The following is an 18,589-nucleotide window of genomic DNA, read 5'->3' as shown; positions in this document are numbered from 1 at the left end:
ACTCTTTCAATCTCGGAGTGGTAACTTTCCCTAAATGTACAGTCTATGCTCCCTTCACACACAAACCTGTGAAACACACTTACTATTCACGGGTCACATCAGGCAACAGCTAATCAGACTGCCTGTGATTACGTTGCACTCAGCTCCCGGATCTGCTTTGAAATTCACTTTTTGTTCATTTCCACTGTCACACACTAATCTCTTGCAGAGCCTTGTTTTGTCAATTTATCAAGAGGCTCAACAAAAAAATTCCCTGCATCATCAGAGCTTAGCGCTGCATCAGGAGGTTTCGAGGTACTGTCGCGATTTATTTATTTGCTGTTTGAACTCAGAGCAAAACACACTTTTACAAAGTGGTTGCTTTCATTGCATGCTTGATACTGCTCCTCTTCTGGGGTGAGGGCCTGTGTACTTACAACATACAGAACTGGGCTGGGCTGTTTGCTCGCCGTCTAGTCAGTCTTTGTACGTTTCTATGCAGCTGTAACTAGAAGCACGTCTGTTCTTTTGCTGCTTTCCAACAATTTCATTTGGGGAGCACACGGCTCACAAGCTCCGCAAACATCCGCTCTTCTGTGCGGAGTTAAGTCCATTTCTCACAATGAATTGGCCTTGACTGAGTTATCAGTCATACCGGTACCTGGTCACATCTACATCACTTCACCTTAGGTATGGACATACTGCTCAATGCCTCCCCTGGCTTCTTGTAAAGCAGTGGTTCTCCACCAGGGGTCTGGGGCCCCGTGAGCAGGTTTCAGGGGGTCCGTCAAGTAGGGCCAACATCAGACTCACTGGGGCCCAGGGCAGAAAGCCAAAGCCCCACTGCATGGGGCTGAAACCCAAGGCCCTGAGCCCCACCACCTGGGGCTGAAGCCAAAGCCTGAGCAGCGTAGCTTCATGGGGCTCCCTGGGGCATGGGGCTCCAGGCACTTTCCCTGTTTGCTATCCCCTAACGCCGGTCCTGGCTTTTATATGCAGAAAACCAGTTATTGTGACACAGGTGGGTTGTGGAGGTTTTACAGCACGTTGAGGGGGGGCCTTAGAAAGAAAAAGGTTGAGAACCCCTGGTATAAAGAACTTGTGTGCAGAGGGGTGTCACTCATTAGCCTGCATGGTCCCTTGTGGCCCCTCTGAGCCTGCGGTGGTTTGCCCCGTCTCACAACGCAGCCCTCTGGCCAGTCCCATTCCCTTCCAGGGTAATAACGGGTCCAACCAAACAGAAGTCTAATGATCTAGGAGCAGTTCTCTGGCCTGTGCTATACAGGTCAGACTGGACAATTGCAATGACCCCTTCTGGCCTTTGGATCGATTAATAAACCTTATCCCAGGCCTTCAGCCCCATCCTGAGCTCCACAGTCCTTGTTGCCCCATTCCTCGGTGGCTGGCAGGGGAACCCAGGTCCCCCTACTTGGGTTTCTGGGGCCCTGTGTTAAGCAGCTAAGGGCTCCTTCCCCAGGGCCACTTCCTACCTTTTGCTGCCTCCTGGTCCCTTTCACAGAGCAACTCCTCCCAGTGTTTGCTCCCTGGAAGCTCTGGCTCCGTGTGCTGCTTCCCGCCAGGCTGTGGCTGAGGTGGAGTCCCCTCAAGCCCCGTGGCAGCAGGTGGCTCCAGGCAGGGCTCCCTCCAAGTTCCTTTCCCTGGGTTTACCTCTCCTTAGGAGCCTCCTTTCTCCACCTGCCTTCTGGTAGCCTTTTATCAAGTCCAGGTGCCATTAACTAGCCACCGAGGCAGTTGATCACTTCCAGGTGGGCTGGGCGGGGCTCATTCTCAATAAAGAAGGCCCTCCTAGGCGAACGAGGCCTGAATCCCTTCCAGGGACCAGCCAGTCTGTGGCAATGAGCTGTTCCCAAGTGACATCCTGGCGTGGACTACAGTAGTTTTGACATCTCAGAACTGCAGGGCCGAACAATGTTCAGTCCCCTTTTGTGCTCCCGTTGGAATCACTCGTGGTCTCTAGTGCCTCTGGGCCAGCCCAATAGGTCACTGGGAAGGACTTCGTCCTCTCAGACTTCTTTGCTGTACCAAGAAAACGAGGGAGCACTGGAGCCAAGCCCTGTTCTCTGCCTGGTTCCCACCCACACTGAGGTATCCATGTGTCTATATTTGCTCCATTTTTGCAGAAAGGTTCCGTTTCCTTGCAACCCGGTGTAACAAAGGGGCGAAGCACAGGAGCGCTAGGGAGGGATGGTTTTTCTTGACCTCGGACATTGGACGCGAGGCTTTCAGCAAGTTACACTCCCGTGATCCATGGACTCCAGAGGCTGCAGCCGGTGCTCGCTCCTCCTCCCCATGCCCAGAGCAGATCTGGGTCAGACACGGAGCTCTGGGTCCAGGGGAGTGCAGCCACCCAGAGCCATAACTGGGGTCCAAGAGGGTCTTTCAACATGTCCCCTCAGACAATGGGATAGTCCTGGGAGTCAAACCCCCTCGTTTCCCAGCAAGCCCTGAGCTTTGAAAAGCGCCAGACTGGTCTGGCCTGGTCGGAGATCTTCCCCTGCCCCGCACGTGACCCAGTAGGTGGCGCTCTCTCCACTAACGCCCCAGCACAGTGCTAGGGGATGCAGCGCTGCTGGGGGTGGTGCCTGTGAAGGTCCTGACCACTTGTGGCCATTAAAGGCCATAGGCTGAATTCCCCTTCCCACGTCCCATGGGCTGTACCAGCTTCTGCCCAAGGAGCAGAGCCCTTGTATGCACCCCAAAATCAAACTCAGGCTATGCCAAGGGGCTGCCAGCCAGGGGGGCCCCTGAGACATCACAAGGGTGTCCTCCTGAAAGCAGGAAGAGATGAGGGATGGTCATTGCCTTCTCTTCCGGCAGGCGTGGCACTATGCCCGGGGGCGTGGCACTGCTGACTGGAAAAGGACATCTTAGGGAGGGCTACATGTGTTGGAGTGGCTGAGGGTGGGGATGGGCTAATGCTTGGGGACCGGCATCGCTTTGGGCGTGAAGGTGGCCTTCGCTTCTGCTCGCCCAGTGTGGGGAAATACGCGTGAGCAACCTGACCAGAGGGAGAGAGTCGGGGAGGGGGTGTGTGTGTGTGGGTGTGACAGAGAGAGCATCCCTGTGTGTCTGTCTGTGTTCACGCCTGCGCATGCGTGCAGCTCTCTGGCGAGCACAACAGCCCCCTTTATGCCTGGAGCACGTCATCCCCATTGGCTGCGTGCGGTGAAACGCTCGCTAATGGGCATTATGCTTGTTAAATGAGTGAGCGACTGTGCCAGACACAGGGCTCCATTCACGGCAACGCCACATTCCATGACCCCCGCCTCCCCCCTCGGCGTCTGTGTGCACCCACTGCCCTGCTGCCGGCCAGAGGGAGCCACAGCCGGGCTCCAGAGGCCACTGTAACAAGTGCTGGGGGCAGCCCGATGGATCCTAAAATCTCATCTCGCCTGCCTGCATGAGGCCAAGGAGGGTCAAATAAACGCTCCCCAGGTAATAGAGGAGTTGGGGAGCTGGCATCGTCGGAGGCCACGCTGTCCCTTTAAGGCAGTGGTGCCCAAACTTTTTAACTTGCGTCCCCCTTGCACCTGTCTGTGCCCCCCCCACCGAGCCAGGGCCAGGAGTGAGGCCACGGCTCTGTGAGGGGGGACGCAGATAGGGGTAAGCGGGACAACGCAGGGGCCCTAGCTGGAGGCGGGGGCGGGAACGGAGCCTCCACCAGGTGCAGGGCCAGCAGCCACGGCCGGGAGCAGAGCTCCAGGGGTGGGGTCAGCAGCCGGATCCCCAGGCATGGGGCCGGTAGCCGTGGCCAGAAGTGGAGCCCCAGGAGCGGGGCCAGCAGCTGGATCCCTGGGCGCGGGGCTGGCAGCCAGGACCCTGGGCACAGGGCCGGGGCCAGGAGCGGAGCTGGGTGGCAATCCCTCTTCACCCTCCATGGGGGCTGGCCTGGGCCCCAGCCACGCCCCCCCCCAAACATTCCTCTTTGCCCTGCTAGAGTGGCGCACCCCACAGATTGGGGACCTCCGCTTTAAGGCCTGTCAGTTATTGACAAAACTAGTCACCTGGCCTGCTCCACACCAGAGTGACCTGTGGAGCCGGGAGGTGGCTGCCTGGAGTTATGGCCAGGAGAGGATGCCCCTGTGACTGAGAACTCAGAGGAGACGGGGGATGCATAGATCCCTAGGCCAGGAGGGACCACTGGGATGGGGATGGGAGGACCCTTAGCATCTGGTCTCTGAGCAGTTTTATTTGCAAGCACCACTTCTGTAGTTGCCTCCACGCCAGCAGCTCACAGATGTACCCCACCAGCCCGGACCCATCTCTCTGTCCAAACTGAAATCTCGGCTTGTCTCTCCAACATCTCCTCGTGGATGTCCAGCCAGTAACTCAAGCTCAACACAACTAAAACAATGTTCCTAATCTTTGCCCCCAAGCCCTCACCCATCCCTGGTTTATCCATCACTGTGGGCAACACCACCATGCTTCCTGTCACGCTGGCCCATAACCTGGGCATCACCTTTGAACTGGACCTCTCTCCAGGTCTTCACATCCAGGTTGTGTCTCAGGGCACGTCCACACTTGAAACGCTGCATCGGTGCAGCTTCTGTGGCGCTTTTATGAAGACACTCTAAGCCGACAGGAATCCCCGTCTCCATTACACCAAACACAAGCTACTTCACTTCCAAGGACCTTCACAGCCTAGTCCCACCCCACCCCACCCCACCTACCATCTCTGCTCGGCCCATGGCACCCGCCACCAGCACCCATTCATCACATTTTCCAACATGCCCCTTCATGCTTTCTCCCAGGCTGTCCCTCACACGGGAGGCCCTTCCTGTACAGTTCCACAAAACTACTTAATTATCCTTCAAAACCCTCCACAGAACTCGTCTCTGCTACAACACCCACAAAACCTGACCACGGTTTGGCAGCTGGTGTGCTGAGACCACAGCCTACCATGCTGTTCAGAATCATAGAATCACAGGACTGGAAGGGACCTTGAGAGTCATCAAGTCCAGTCCCCTGCACTCATGGCAGGACTAAGTATTATCTAGACCATCCCTGACAGGTGTTTGTCCAACCTGCTCTTAAAAATCCCCAGTGATGGAGATTCCACAACCTCCCTTGGCAATTTATTCCAGTGCTTAACCACCCTGACAGGTAGGAAGTTTTTCCTAATGTCCAACCTAAACTGCCCTTGCTGCAATTTAAGCCCATTGCTTCTTGTCCTATCCTCTGTCTTCTCGTTTCCTTGTGCTCTCCCAGCAGTCTGTCTGAATCCAGCTGGTGTCTCGTCTTTCCTGGAAGATCTTTGGGCAGGGACTGTTCTGGGGGGCCCTGGGCTAGGATTTGGGCCCCTGGATGCTATCACAGTACAAATCATGAGATATAATAGAGGTGCAAACAAGAGGTGGTGCCCTGCTGGCCCACGTCCTGCAGCAGGAGAGGAAGTTGGTACGAAGGGGAGGGAGATGCAGATCCAGCCAGCCTCTGCCCCTGCCTCTCTCATTTCTCAGCAGTGAGAGGACATGGTGGCCCTGGGCCAGACACATTGTGTCTCCTGGTGGGGGCAGGGGGAGAGGATTCTATGGAACCAGCTGCTAGAATGAACCCACCTTTGATCACATCAGCGGCATGCCCGGAGACCCCGCAGTCTGGAGGGAAACCATCTCTCTAGTTTAAATATCAAGCCCTGCATCCCCAAACTCACTGTTCTGACTCCCCGCGGGCATTATTACTGCAGTTCCTGCAAGAACACCCCAGCAGTTACCCTACCCAAGAGCCTCGTTCAGAGAGGTGCTGACATCCCCAGAGGAAGTAAAGGCAGCGAAGGGCACGGTAGCCAACAAGGTGGAGTGGAAGGGGAACCTGAGACTATGGCTAGACAGGAAGGAGCTTCCACCCCCCCAAAGCTCCCGACACTTGCCCCTGCCCCAAGCACTGGGCCACCCTCTTCTCTTAATGCCCCCTACGACCTCAGCTGCACCAGCCAGCGCCCGCTGCCTCCTCTTCGCTGGTGCTGCAAACCTGCCACAGAGCCTGCTCCAGCCCCTCGGCTCCAGCGTAAACCGCTCCGGGCCTGGGACCGCTCTCCCCGCCACGGGGCTGGGAGCAGCCGGTGCTGCATGGCGGGTCACAGCGGGATGCATGGGAGGCTGGTGGTGCCCTGCACGGAGGCTCAGCATTGCAGTCCAAGGGGGGAGCCTGGAGTGTCCCTGAACCACCAGCAGGCGCTCACAGGGGAGGGCAGGAGCCGCTGATCTGCAGAGCACATTTCGGAGAGCCCAGCAAGTGAGATTGGCAGTTCCACCTCCGTGAGTCCCACGGTACATGGCACAGCTCACGTCCCAGCGAAAGGGGCTGGCCTCACAGGGCACCACGCTAGCCAGAGAACACTGTGGGAACATGAGCTGCTGGGCCCCTGTGTGGGCACGGGGGGTGGGTCAGCCCTATGGAACGGGGGGAGCACTCAGGGCTGTTCTGCAAACACTGGGACAGGTGGCAGGCCTTCTCCATAGACTCCTAGTGCCCTGCCCGGCGCTCCAGCCCAATGCACATAAAGCTCCTGGCAGTGCCAGCCTCGCCCATCCAGGAGGCTGGAGCCCCCTCCCCTGCACGCCTCACCCCGACCACCCGTGCAAGCTGCGTCCAAGCCCCCGATTCATGGCTGGCTTCCGAGCTGGAAGCGGAAAATCCCGTTGCGTGGGCAGCATGTGTAAACCAGACTGCCCCTGTCTGCCTCCTAGAGACGAGGAGCAGCAGCACCCCCAGAGTGAGAGCAGGTGGGAAGTGGGCGCGTAGCTGGAGAGGCCAGGCCAAGGGCACCACACAGCAGCGCTGCGGCCTCCAGCCCAAAGTAGGATGACACCCAGTACACACACTGACTGAGATAGCAACGCCTGGGCAAGATGGTGGAGAACCCCCCCCAGCCCCATCCGGGGCTGCGTCCTGCCATCGGCCTCCCTCCCACTGAGAGAACTGGAACATTAACTGAGCCAAGCCTACAGGACGGGGCCCAGACCGTGCACAGCTGGCAAGGCGATGGCGGGAGAGGGAAAATGTGATTGTGGGGGTCAGGGGGCAGGGAGCTAGTTAACAAACAGCCATCAGCACACACCGGAGATCCCAGTGTGGAAATGGGTCTGATGCCAAAATGGGGCCCACTGCGAGAGAGAGACACTGCCAGCGGCCCGGTGCAGCACGGAGGGTCTGCACTGCTCCGCTCCAAAAACCCAGGGGTGTTAACAGCCATTATCAGGAGAACAAAGGGCCTGGGGCTGAGCAAGGAAAAGCAGAGCAAAACCAAAGCTCCCGGTAGCGCGGAAGAGGCTGGCAGGGTCACGGCACGCAAGAACGGGGATGCAGAGAGGCTGCCACCCTCTGGCACACAATGGCAGGCCCAAGGGTCGAGAGGGAGGGACGTTTCCAGGAGGATTTGCAGAGGCAAAGGATGGCCAGTGCCCGGTTCAGACAGCCTGGACCAGCCTGCGGGGAACCCCTACCCCTCTGTGCAGTCTGAGGGGCACTGCAAAATATTGCAAGGCATGGGGGGGGGAGGGGGCCCTCGCATGCCTCTGCTCACTCCTGGATGGAATCAGTTCTGGTCAGGTTTAGCTCACAGGCGATCCTTCGGCTGAAGGACTCATGCTTCTGAAATGAGAGCATCTGAATTCTGTCCCTCTAAACCTCCGAGCCAATTCCTGCTTGGACGGCTCCGGCCCAAGGCTTGGTGCATCTTTCCCATTAATACACAGCCCTTGGCCACCCGCCCACTCGGTCCGCCCAGGATCTGGAAGGTGAGCGGCCCAGCCCCGTGACTTGGGATTTTGTGTTCACGTCCAGTGAGCTCCCTCAATCTGCCGCTTTGCCTCCCTGTGAGGAAGCGCTCAAGCTGCAGACACATTAGTGAGCAGATCAAAGGTCACAAAACTTGGGCGCCTAAGAACCAACAGAGCTTGACCCAGGCAAAGTGCAGACCGGGTCCTCAGCAGATCTGGAAGTGCCCCTCTTTCCTGAGCACCTCCTGCTATTCCAGCCCTGTGTTCCACGCCGCCGCCTCCAATCCGCTGATGCATCTCACAGCCAGCCCATAGCTACCCCTGCTCCTCCAGTCTGGGGCGCCCTACCTGCAGCCCTTCCCACTGTTCCCGGCCTGGGATCCTCCCCCCTCAACACACAGCTGCTCTGCCAATGCACCTCAGCCCTGAGCAGCGGCCCCTCCTCACATACTGGATTACGGGGGAAATGCCGGACCAGTGGTCTTCTCAGTCTAGTCTCTTGACTCCGGCAGCAGCTGCAACATGATGCTTTAGAGCAACCCCTCAATGTCCCGTGCTAACTGGGCAAGACTGCCCATTGGAGGGGCGATTCCCTCTTGTCCGCTGTGGTGATCACCTGACACCCTTACTATTGATCAGACCCGGACCCGGCACCCAGGAAGCCGGCACTGCTCGGTGAGATGGTCCTTGCCTTGGGCTGCTCCTGCCCAGATAGAGAATAAGGACCCAGAGCAGGCAGAGGTCCCGGTGGGAGGGTGGCAGAGAGCTGCCTTTCTAAGTGGGTGCAGCATTAATCCAGTGCTCCATACACAGCACTGACTCTTTGCCCCAGCTGGGTTCTGGAGACCACTGACCCATCACTGTACCTGGGCCCCTTGGTGCCGTACTGACCTGCTGCCACACCCGGACCCTCAGCAGGAGCCCTGACCAGGGCTCCCAATGCCCACGGGCCACAGCACCGCTCTGTAAACCCACCAGGCCCTGCAGGATGCTGAGACTGGCCCAAAGAGGAACGTGTCTCTGCATCAAGGATTTTTGCTGATTTCAGCCCAAGCTTCCCACGCGGGGGCTTGGTGGCTGTGGCCTTCAGGAATCCTGCCCAAATACACCCCAGTCCCCACAGCTACCCCCAGAGGGAAAGCAGCAGCTCCTCCAAAGAGATCACACCTAACATTCACATCTGCTACACGGGGCTGCCAGGAGTTAACGAACCACACCAGCGTCCTCCGGCGCACAGGGCGTTAACCCACCAGGAAACACACCTGATCCTCAACCCCACTCCAGCCCCCAAACGCGCCCCGCCGTCTCCTCCACGCCCAGGAGAGGCAACAACAGAAACACACAGCCAAGGGTCCGGAGAAACCAGCGACAATAACGTCCTCCATCCCCCAGAGGCAGCAAGGGGAGGGGGCAGCATGCGGGGACCTGCACTGACAGTCCAGGGCCTGCAGGGGTCTCCATCCCAGACATTTAGGGTGGGGGGTTTGGGTGGCAAAGCCCTTGCCGGGCGGGGGTGCTCGGCACTCATACAGGCGCACTGGCGTGCCGCTCTCCAAAAGGCTGGGCTAGGTGCCCGGGCAGAGGTAACGCTTGTACCAGAACCACGGCCACCAGTAGCCGGTTCTGGGGAGGGTGCGGCATGGGAGGGCCGGGCTCCAATTCCCCACTAGGGAAGCAGGGGTGGCTGCATGGCAGTTAATGGAGGGGCACTGGGCCAGGCCTCTGGCCTGGGGATTCTGTCCAAACATGAATCAGAGGAAGTCGTGGGAGGGCAGCTGTGATTTAATGGACCGAGCATGGGGCTGAGAGTCAGGACTCCTGGGTTCTTTCCCCAGCTCTAGAGCAGACTTGCTCTGTGACCTTGGGGAAGTACATGCCTCAGTTTCCCCAGCTGGAGGCGATGGTATGGAGCCCCCTTGGCAGTGATGTGAGCGCTCTGGCTGGAATGTGCTAGCTGTACTAGGCTTAGAAAGCACAGACCTGGGGTAGGCCCCTCCAAGGTGCTCTCCAGGGCTCTGCAAAGCGCTGCATGCACTGGGGGTGAGCACTGTATGTCAGACCATGAGCCACGCCCCAGCTACACTGTCCCAGCGACTGAGCCACAGCTGGCCCAGCCTCGGGCTCCCACGCAGGGACAGTCGCTCTTGTTTTCAAACAGAGCATCACAGTCTCAGCTCAGCAGCAGCAATGGAGCCAACCCGGAGTAAAATGAAACCCCCTCCCACTTCCTGGCTGCTCCAAGCTGTGGGCGAGGGGAGGTCAAGCAGAGGGTGAGGGGGGGATAGAATGTGTGGAGAACCACCGGGGTTCCCAGGCTCCAGCAGGGGTGGGACACTGGTGCCCTGAAGAGGCGTGAGGCTGCGATTGGTCTGCCTCTCCTTGCTCGCAGACCAGTTACGGACCTGCTGAAAGCAAGGACGGAAGACAATAGGGAGGCATTTGGAACCGTGGGCTGCAATTGGTTGTCATTGTCCCCCCGGCTCTGCTGGCCAGTGCGTATCTGGGAGGTCACCTCCATGGTGCTGGGTATGAATTCGCAGTATCACTGAAGCACACAACCACTGCAAACAGCTTTGTCATGTGGCGGGGACCTAGCCGAGGATGCCGAACTCATCCCAGGGATGAGCAGTCACTGCCAGACTGCTCTCCCCTGCCCCTCCCAGCCAGAGGCACGCGAGGAAGGCAGGGCCTGGCAGCCAGTGGCCAGGATACTCTAAGGAATCTATGGCAGGACAGCACATAAACAGACAAGCTCCCGCAGTGCAATGCTGCAGGTGCACTACCCAGCGTGGGCTGTAGGATGTAGTGCACCAGGAAGGCTAGTGAAACAGGACCCTCTCCCAGCTTGACCATGCAAACCCTTGGTGATGCAGTGAGCACAGAGACACTTACCTTGTACTTAATGGCCAGTAACTCGGTGGCTTCTTGCTCCTTCCTCAGATCCTCTATCATCTTCTCCTTCTCCTCCAGCAGCTTCTGCTTCTCCTCACTCACCAGGCTGTGGTCATCTTGAATGGCCGCCTTCTCCTCTTCCAGCCTCTCCTTCTGCTCCTTCAAGTAACTCTCCATGTTCTTCTCCAGGCCGTCGTCATTGTCCTCCTCCCCTTCGGCCTCTGTATTGCCCTCTCCATCCACCACCTTCTTCCTTCGGCTGTTTCTCCTCCTCTTCTTGCTCAGCATCCCTCGCTTCTCCAGCTGGGCTTTCAGCCGGATGATCTCCTCCTGGAACTCCCGCAGCAGGGTGTCCTTCGGGTCCTCGTTGACCCTCGGCTTATTCTTGATGTTCTTCGCCCTGTTGGCAAACCTGAGGGTGGACAAGCTCTCCTCGTAGCTGTGAGAGGCTGGGCCTAGGGTGGCCACCATGATGGTCTTGGCATTGCCACCCAAGGAGTCCTGCAGGAGGCGAGTCAGTTTGGAGTCTCTGTAGGGGATGTGAGTGCTTTTGCCATCGACCAAGGCAGAGATGACGTTGCCCAGAGCGGAGAGGGAGAGGTTAATCTTGGAAGCCTCCTTAGGCCTCTCCCCTGGCCCCCCCATTTTGCTCTGGCGCTCACTGCCTGCCAAGTCCACCAGGTTGAGCTTGCCCACCCGGATGTGGTCCTCTCCATCCAGGCCGGTCTCGCTGCACTCCACCGTGATCACAAAGATGGCATGGGAGCGGGAGCTGTACTCATTCATGTTGGTGCTCCCCACCGATCGGGTCTGGTTGCCCAGGTTCATGACGTGCTCGATCTCCTTGACGTTCTTGGTCACGAATGAGGAGAGGTCTTTGATGTAAACGCCCGTCTCGGGGTTCTCCTTCAGCTCCAGTTTCTTGCTCTGGTCCTTTGCCAGGAGGTCTCGGATCTCCTCTTGGTAAATCTCCAGGTAGGAGGCCCTCACTAGGTACTGCTGGTTCTGGGACCGGGAGATGTGGGTGAAGATGTGCTCAAAGGAATTGGGGACGATCCCTCTCTTCTCTGAGTCCGTCCAGGCCCCTTGCATAGTGTAGGTCTTCCCGGTGCCCGTCTGGCCATAGGCGAAGATGGTCCCGTTGAATCCTTGCAGGACAGAGTCTATCAGGGGCCTGACCGTCTCGTCGTACAGGTCCGCCTGCTTGGAGCTGGCGTCGTACACGGCGTCGAACGTGAAGGTCTTCGCCAGCTCCCCGGGGGCGGCCTTGGGGTTCCGGAGGGTCACTTGCCCCAGTTTCACGTCCATCTCCAAGATCCTCTCGTACCCGGCCGCTTCCTCCTTCCTGTTCATGGGGCGGCAGCGGGCCACCACCTTCAAGGCCTCGCTGGTCTTGGGTCTGTTGGCCATGGTGAGCCCCCGGCTCCCCGCGATCAGAGCCGGCCCCTCGCCGCTCTCGGGGCAGTGGGCTGGGGCGGGCTTTGTGTGTGTGTCCCCCGGGGCGGGGGGAGGTGGATGCTGCGGTCCCTTGCCCCGGCGTCTCCTCGGAGCGGGGGTGTCACTGGGCCCCCGGCAGCATCCCCGGCCGCGCCGCAGCCCCCCCGTGGCGGGGCATCCCGGAGCCGCCCGCGGGCCGGGGCGCGGGGAGGGGCCCCGGGCGGAGATCCGGGGCTGGGGGGCGATTCCAGACGCCTCGCTCGCGGGTGGCCCGCGGGGCCGGGCAGCGGGCGGTCAGAGGCTCGGGGGGCTCCGGGGCCGGGATCGCCTCGCCCGCCCCTGCGCCGGCGGCTCATTCATTGCAGCGGAGGAAAACAGAGGCGGGGGCCGGGGGCGGGGAGGGGGGGCCGAGCAGCTGATTTGCTGGCGGGAGGGAGAAGCGCAGCGACGCCCGCCCAGCCCCGGCCCACCAGCCCCGGCATGCTGGGAGGTGTAGTCCTGCTCGGCGCCTGGCCGCGAACCCGCGCTGCTGGGGGGCGGCTCACCCCCGGGGGTCGTTCCCTTGCAAGCGGGCCAGCGGCTACCCCCGCCCGGCCCAGCCAGGCCAGACACACCGTGTCCTGGGCCAAGGGGAGCAACCCCCTGGGGCTGGCATCTCTCTGCTCTGCCTAATGCTGCCCGACCTGCCCTTTGCACCCTGCTCCAGCCCCCAGGCCCTGGGCCCAGGGCCGGCTCCAGCCCCCAGGCCCTGGGCCTGGCCCGCTAGAGGGTGGGGAGCCCACTGCTAGCCCCCGCTGGAGAACAGGGGCATCCTCTGAGCGACGCCTCACCCAGCCCGGGCGGTGCCAGGCCCATCGGGGTCGGCAGCAGAGCGGGGGGAACACTGGCCAGGGCCCCCCTGCCCAGCACCAACCCAGCTGACATCTCTACGGCCGGGTTAGGTGGTGCGGAGCTGTTCCCTGGTCACTCAGGGCAAGAGCTCAGCTTTATTCTGTGCCCAGTTCCCTGCCGATGGGTTGTGCATAACCATAGGTGCCCTTCTCCCCCGCCCCCAGACTGTCTGTCTGGGAAGCTCAGTCCTTAACGGCACAGTTCCTAATACCACAGGTAGTGGCTGCAAAGGGGCCCATCCGAGTGCACGCCCCAGCTCTGGGACCATGCCACCACTGACACTGACCCCTGAGCGCTGTGGGGTGTAGTGGAGGGCAAAGGGAGGGGTGGACGGGCCCCCGGCTGATCAGATGTTCACCCTGGCAGGGTAGGAACTGAATTAAGACTCCAGCCAAAGATACCATGGGGGGACGGGGTGTTGTACTGATTTCTTTATATAGATGGTTGCTGGGATTTCCCAAGCTAATGCTGGGCTCCCTTGTCCCCTAATAGTTTGCCCTGGTTTTATACCCACAGTCGGTGCATGGGGATGGGGAAGCATAGCCTGCCTCATGAGCACCTCCCTGTGGCCAGTGTTAATTAAGCACCAGGTTCAGACGGCTCTGATCAGAGAGAAGGGCATTATAATGACGGGTAACAGAGTGAGCTGGGAGTGAACACAAATGGAGATGCCCATGAACGTACCTCTACGTAGGGAGGAGAATACTCCTGGTCTTACGCTGCTGGAAGAAGAAATTCAGAATTTAGAGCAGATAATAATGAGACATAACATCGAAACTCCTAAATGAATTGTGGAGTAGTTTCTGTGGGTGTCCCCCAGAGCCCCCTTCTGGACAGATTCAGAACTGCTCAACTGTGTGTCACAGGCTCTATATGGTGCACCGTTAAGGGAGATTTCCTTTCTTCCAAAGTGCTGGAGGCTTCTGCTTTTGGAAGGACTGCACTCTGCCGCCCTGTCTCGGTGAAGTGCCAGGGGGCGATGGTGAGCAGCAGAACAGAATTCATGTGTTACTCTGCACTTTTATTTCTAAGGGGCCCACGCATAAAGGTATGAACCTGCCTCACAAAATGCTAAACAAAGGCAGTAATTTCAAACAGGCAGCTAGACCAGCTGAACTCGCCCGGCGAGGTCCCCTGGCAGCCCTGCACCGCAGCAACAATCACGTTCATACCCCGGCTTCGCTTAAATGTACACAGCCCCTTCCACTCACGGCCTTGACAGGAAAGCTGGAAAAGACCTGGGAATGTCCCGACAGGTGTGCAGGGCCGTGTCTCCCTCCCCCCTGGGGCTGAGTCACAAAGCAGCTATAAACCTCAGCACTGGAGCCATCAGCTGAGATCCTTTAGCACAGGCTGGAGGGGCCTCTGTGTTTTGGGAGCAGATGATACCAGTCAGCTCTGTGTCTTGGGGAACCAGGGTGCAGTATCCAGCCTGTCTGACTCACGAAAGACACCCCCACCCCCAGCCTCTGCTTGAACCAAAACCGCTCAGAGAAAAGACTTGCAGAGTGAAGGGCGTTGGGAGACACACCTAGACCCCTCCTGACAAGGGTGACAAGATTAAGGCATCTCCATTAGCATACAGAATGGAGAGCAGAGACAACTCCCCTCGCCTCACCTGCATGGAAGATGGAACATGGAGACATGAGCTAATGAGCATACAGAATGGAGAACAGAGAACTGCACTAAACGCTGGGACCAGAAAAGCAGGGAAGCACTGCATCATGGGGGATCTCTGCTCCAGGTGTTAATGAACCCGCCTGCACACACCCAGCACAGCAAGAGTGAAATATCAGGACACATTGGTCGAGCAGGGGGGAGACAGACAGACACAGGTGCACAGCCCCGACTGGAGCCAGAAGGAAGCACACTGGTCCGCCTGGTCCTGTGCTACCAGCGTGCCCCTTCCTGTTGGGGGTGGGCCCATGCTGCGCCACACAGCTCCCCTGCCCAGCGCCCCCTGGATCCACTATGCCCAGAGCCCCCCTACAACCCTTCCACCACAAATGCACAGTGCTGTGCACACACACCCCACCCAGCGCCCCCCTGCCAGTGCCACAGCTCCTCCACAGCTGCCCAACACCCACACAGAACCCCCCACTCGCTAGTTTCCCAATACACACAGATTTCCCCTCCCTCCCAGTGCCCTTCCCCACAGCCCCACCACCACAACTACACAATGCCCCACACAGACCCGCACTGCCCAGTGCCATGACACACACAGATCTCCCCCACTGCCCAGCACCCCCCACAGGCCCCCACTGTCTAGCACCCCAAAACACACAAACCTCCCCTACTGCCCAGCGCCCTCCACACCCTCACAGCCCAGCACCCCACACACACCTCCCAGACACTCACTCCATCACACCCTGCCCCCATCCCTGGCCGCACTCACCAGCCCTGCTGGGCGGTCTCTGGCTCCTAGGGTGAGAGTGGTGAGGGGGGGGTCTCCAGACTCTCCATGTGCTGCTCCCGCCACAAGCACGAGCTCTGTGGCTCCCATTGGCCGGGAAAAGCACCAATGGGAGCTGCTGGAGCCGTGGAGTGGGGCTTGCAGGCGCCAGCAGCACGCAGAGCCCCCCCATCCTAGAGCCAGAGGGACCTGCCAGGGGACGAGGTGAGGAGTCCCGGCGGGGCTCACCTGGGACGGCTCCCATCCCAGGAAGCATCCGGCAGGCTGGTCCCTCTGGCTCCTAGGTTGGGTCGGGTGGGGGGGGGCGGCGCTCCTGCCAGCGGGCGGGCGCCGGGAGCTGCCCCAGGAAGCGGTGAGCAGCGGCGCTGCGATTGCGGCTGCGGTGCCATGGCTGCGGTCCGGACGGTCCCCGATATCGGGACAAAGACCGATGTAAGGTCGGGACGCGGGACAAGTCCGATAATATCGGGACGTCTGGTCACCCTAAGCTCAGCAGTTATCAGACCAATTCTAGTCATGAATCTTTGATTGATATCCGAAACACTGAAGCAGCCTAATTGCATTGTGAGCTCCCTGGAAGGAACACCGCCCATAGCCAAGAGTGATCAGCTCCTATTGTCTAGTCTAAAGAAAATCCTTGAGTCATCAGTTTACCCATAAACAAATCTAGTGTTCTCCCTTCAACCAGTGTATTTTCTCTACAAAACCCCCTACCTATGTCCAAGTAAGTGTTCTGATGCAGGGACCCAAACCATGCATCAGTTCCACTGGGACTCCATCTTCTCCTGACTGATCGTGCTGGGGGCTCTGCCTGTCTCCGGCATTCAGGACCCTCAGCTACCACCATCATCTGGGAACCCCGACCAGTTCAAGCCTCATGGAGTGGGTGAGATCCCTCTCTCTCTCTCTCTCTCTGTTTTCTTTTCTACCTCAGGTATTAACCTTTAATAATGTAATTGTTATGTTGGTTTAGACTCTCCTTGTGTAGTTATCACTATTATTCCATAAATAACTTTGATGGTTAAGCTGGTTGCTTCTCTCTCGCTCTCTGAACTTTACTTTTTTGTGTTTTTAGCTTCCCCCATTCACGCTACAGCAACGCTTCTTTTACCTAAGCTAATGATCCCTGCAGCGCCCAAAATACTGTGGGGTTTGCTCATCAAGTGGGTTACTGCCAGTACAATTGTGACGTGAAAGTGGGATAGGGACGTGCTAAACCTGTGGCATATAAGGGCGGCAGCTTGAAAATGCTGCTTGACCCGCTCTGCTCAGTATGTGTGGGTGTGTTTATGTTCATCTGGTTCTGGGGCTGGGGAACCTAGGTCCTGCAGGATAGCGCCACTGGTAGGGGACTTGCAGAAGGGAGGAGTAGAGCTCCGTATGAGAACACAAGCAATACATTGATAGAATTACAGACACCCCCCCCCCACCACCGGAGGAGAAACCTTAATAAATGAGCATACCCCAAAGTAACAGGCAAATCTGGTAGCACAGAAGGTTGTGGGTTCTTTGCAGCTGCTGGCAGGGGTAGAGTAAACACCCACAGAATCACTACAGCCTTCCAAGTCATCTAATCCAGAGTTTCTCAACCTGTGGGTCAGGACCCCAAATTGGGCCCCCAGCATGGGCGGCATGTGAATCGCAGGCTGGGGGAGGCTAGCCCCCCTTCTGCCCGAAGCTCCCCTCCCCCAGCCTATGGTACCCGCCGTCCATGGTCCCCAGAATGTTTCAAAAGTCGCGTGGCAGCTCCTGTCCCATGGGGCTGGCTGGGCTCGCCTCCCGGCTCTGCAAGCTCTGGGCTCCCAGCGCCACTCGGGTTTGGCCCAGCCATCATGATGACGGGAGTGCTGGTAGGCCAAATTTCAGTCAGTGGCACTGTCACCCCATGAGCCAGGTCACAGCTCCACTCACATCAACTTGGCCCAGTCAGGGGGCCGGGGCCAAACTGAGCGGTGCTGCAACCTGGGAGGTTGCAACGCCCAGAGCAGAGAGCCAAGCCCAGCAGCCCCACAGCACAGGAACTGCAGGAGCCGCCACTGTGGGGTGAGTGCCCCCCCCGGGGGGGGGCAGGACCTGACCGAAACCACCCCAAGGCCTCCACCCCAGACTATTCACTGGGTCACGACAGGCTGTAAACATTTACAAATGGGTTCTGAACCCAAAATCTATCCATCTCCGCCCTAGGGGCCAGTGCTGGATTAGTCCCTTCAGGGCTTTGTTCCTAGCTCAGTTTTCAAGACCCAAGCAGATCCGAAAAGAACAGGAAGTTTTGGAGGCAAGAGCGCTGGAACAATGTGAGTAGTGAGGGTGCTGAGAGCCATTGAACCAAACTGTAAACCCTGCATATACTGGAAACCACTTCAAGCCAGGGGGTGCCTGAGCACCCCTCATTCCAGCACCTGTGTTTGGATGCCTATAAGTACCAAACCCAATCCTCTATCACTTCAGGTCACACTTATGACTTGCTGGCCAGGGCCACCCATTTCTGGTCCATCAGAGGACACCAGCTTACTCCCGCTGCCAGCTAACAAAGTGACTCCTTTGGTTAAAGTTAGAGAGGTCAGTGCCTTGGCACTGAAAGTCCTGTGTTCAAACCACCCAGGAGAGGAGGGACGTAACAGGGACTTGGAACTCAACGCCTCTCGTCCTTGTCTTGGGGCAGTCCCATAAAAAGTCACAGAATGGCTCTGTCCAATCGCTTCACCCCTTCTCAGAACAGGCTTGCCCCAGAGCAATTATTTGCTTTAAAACCCACCCCTCAACTCGCCGATCTGCCTGGCCCTGCCCCTGGCGGGACGTCACTGAGGCAGCGCAGCCCATGCAGAGCTGGGCGGGCCCGGGAGACGGAAATTCTGCTTTCACACCCGCATCCTTGTAGGAATAACGTCGGTTGCTTTGTGGGGCACACGGTGAATGGCTCGGGAAGTGGATTCAACGGCCTGTGGTTAATCAAGTCTCAGCAGCCGCCCACTCCCAAGAATTAGAGATTATCCCTTAATTAATTAATTAGCATCGTTAGTTGGCATACAAGCCGGCTTGCTCGTTTAATCCCAGCCATAAGCCTCCCTGAGAATTCTGCCTGGAGCAGCCCCCTCGCTGGGGTCGGGGCTAGAATCTTGGCTGCCGTGTGGGGTCCTTCCGCCTGACCGGTCCGGGCCCCTGGGAACCAGCTGGATTCTCTCGGACAGAAGGTGCTCGGCCTGCGCTGGCATGTCCTTTGTGTGCTACAGCTGGG

General features: G+C 58.6%; 1 protein-coding gene across 1 annotated transcript in view; it reads right to left on the bottom strand.

The window, feature by feature from the left end:
* KIF3C (kinesin family member 3C) overlaps nucleotides 1-12,099 on the bottom strand; it is a 65,428-nt gene extending 53,329 nt beyond the window's left edge. The window contains exon 1 of the mRNA XM_024206956.3: nucleotides 10,614-12,099. Coding sequence (XP_024062724.2) covers nucleotides 10,614-12,023 — 1,410 coding nt within the window. The 5' untranslated portion in view covers nucleotides 12,024-12,099. The remainder of the gene's footprint in view (nucleotides 1-10,613) is intronic.
* Nucleotides 12,100-18,589: the final 6,490 nt, after the last annotated feature.

Source organism: Terrapene carolina, unplaced genomic scaffold, assembly GCF_002925995.2.
Source record: "Terrapene carolina triunguis isolate 2854851 unplaced genomic scaffold, T_m_triunguis-2.0 Scaffold523, whole genome shotgun sequence".
Taxonomy (NCBI): Eukaryota; Metazoa; Chordata; order Testudines; family Emydidae; genus Terrapene; species Terrapene triunguis.
This window is presented reverse-complemented; position numbering and strand designations above follow the sequence as displayed.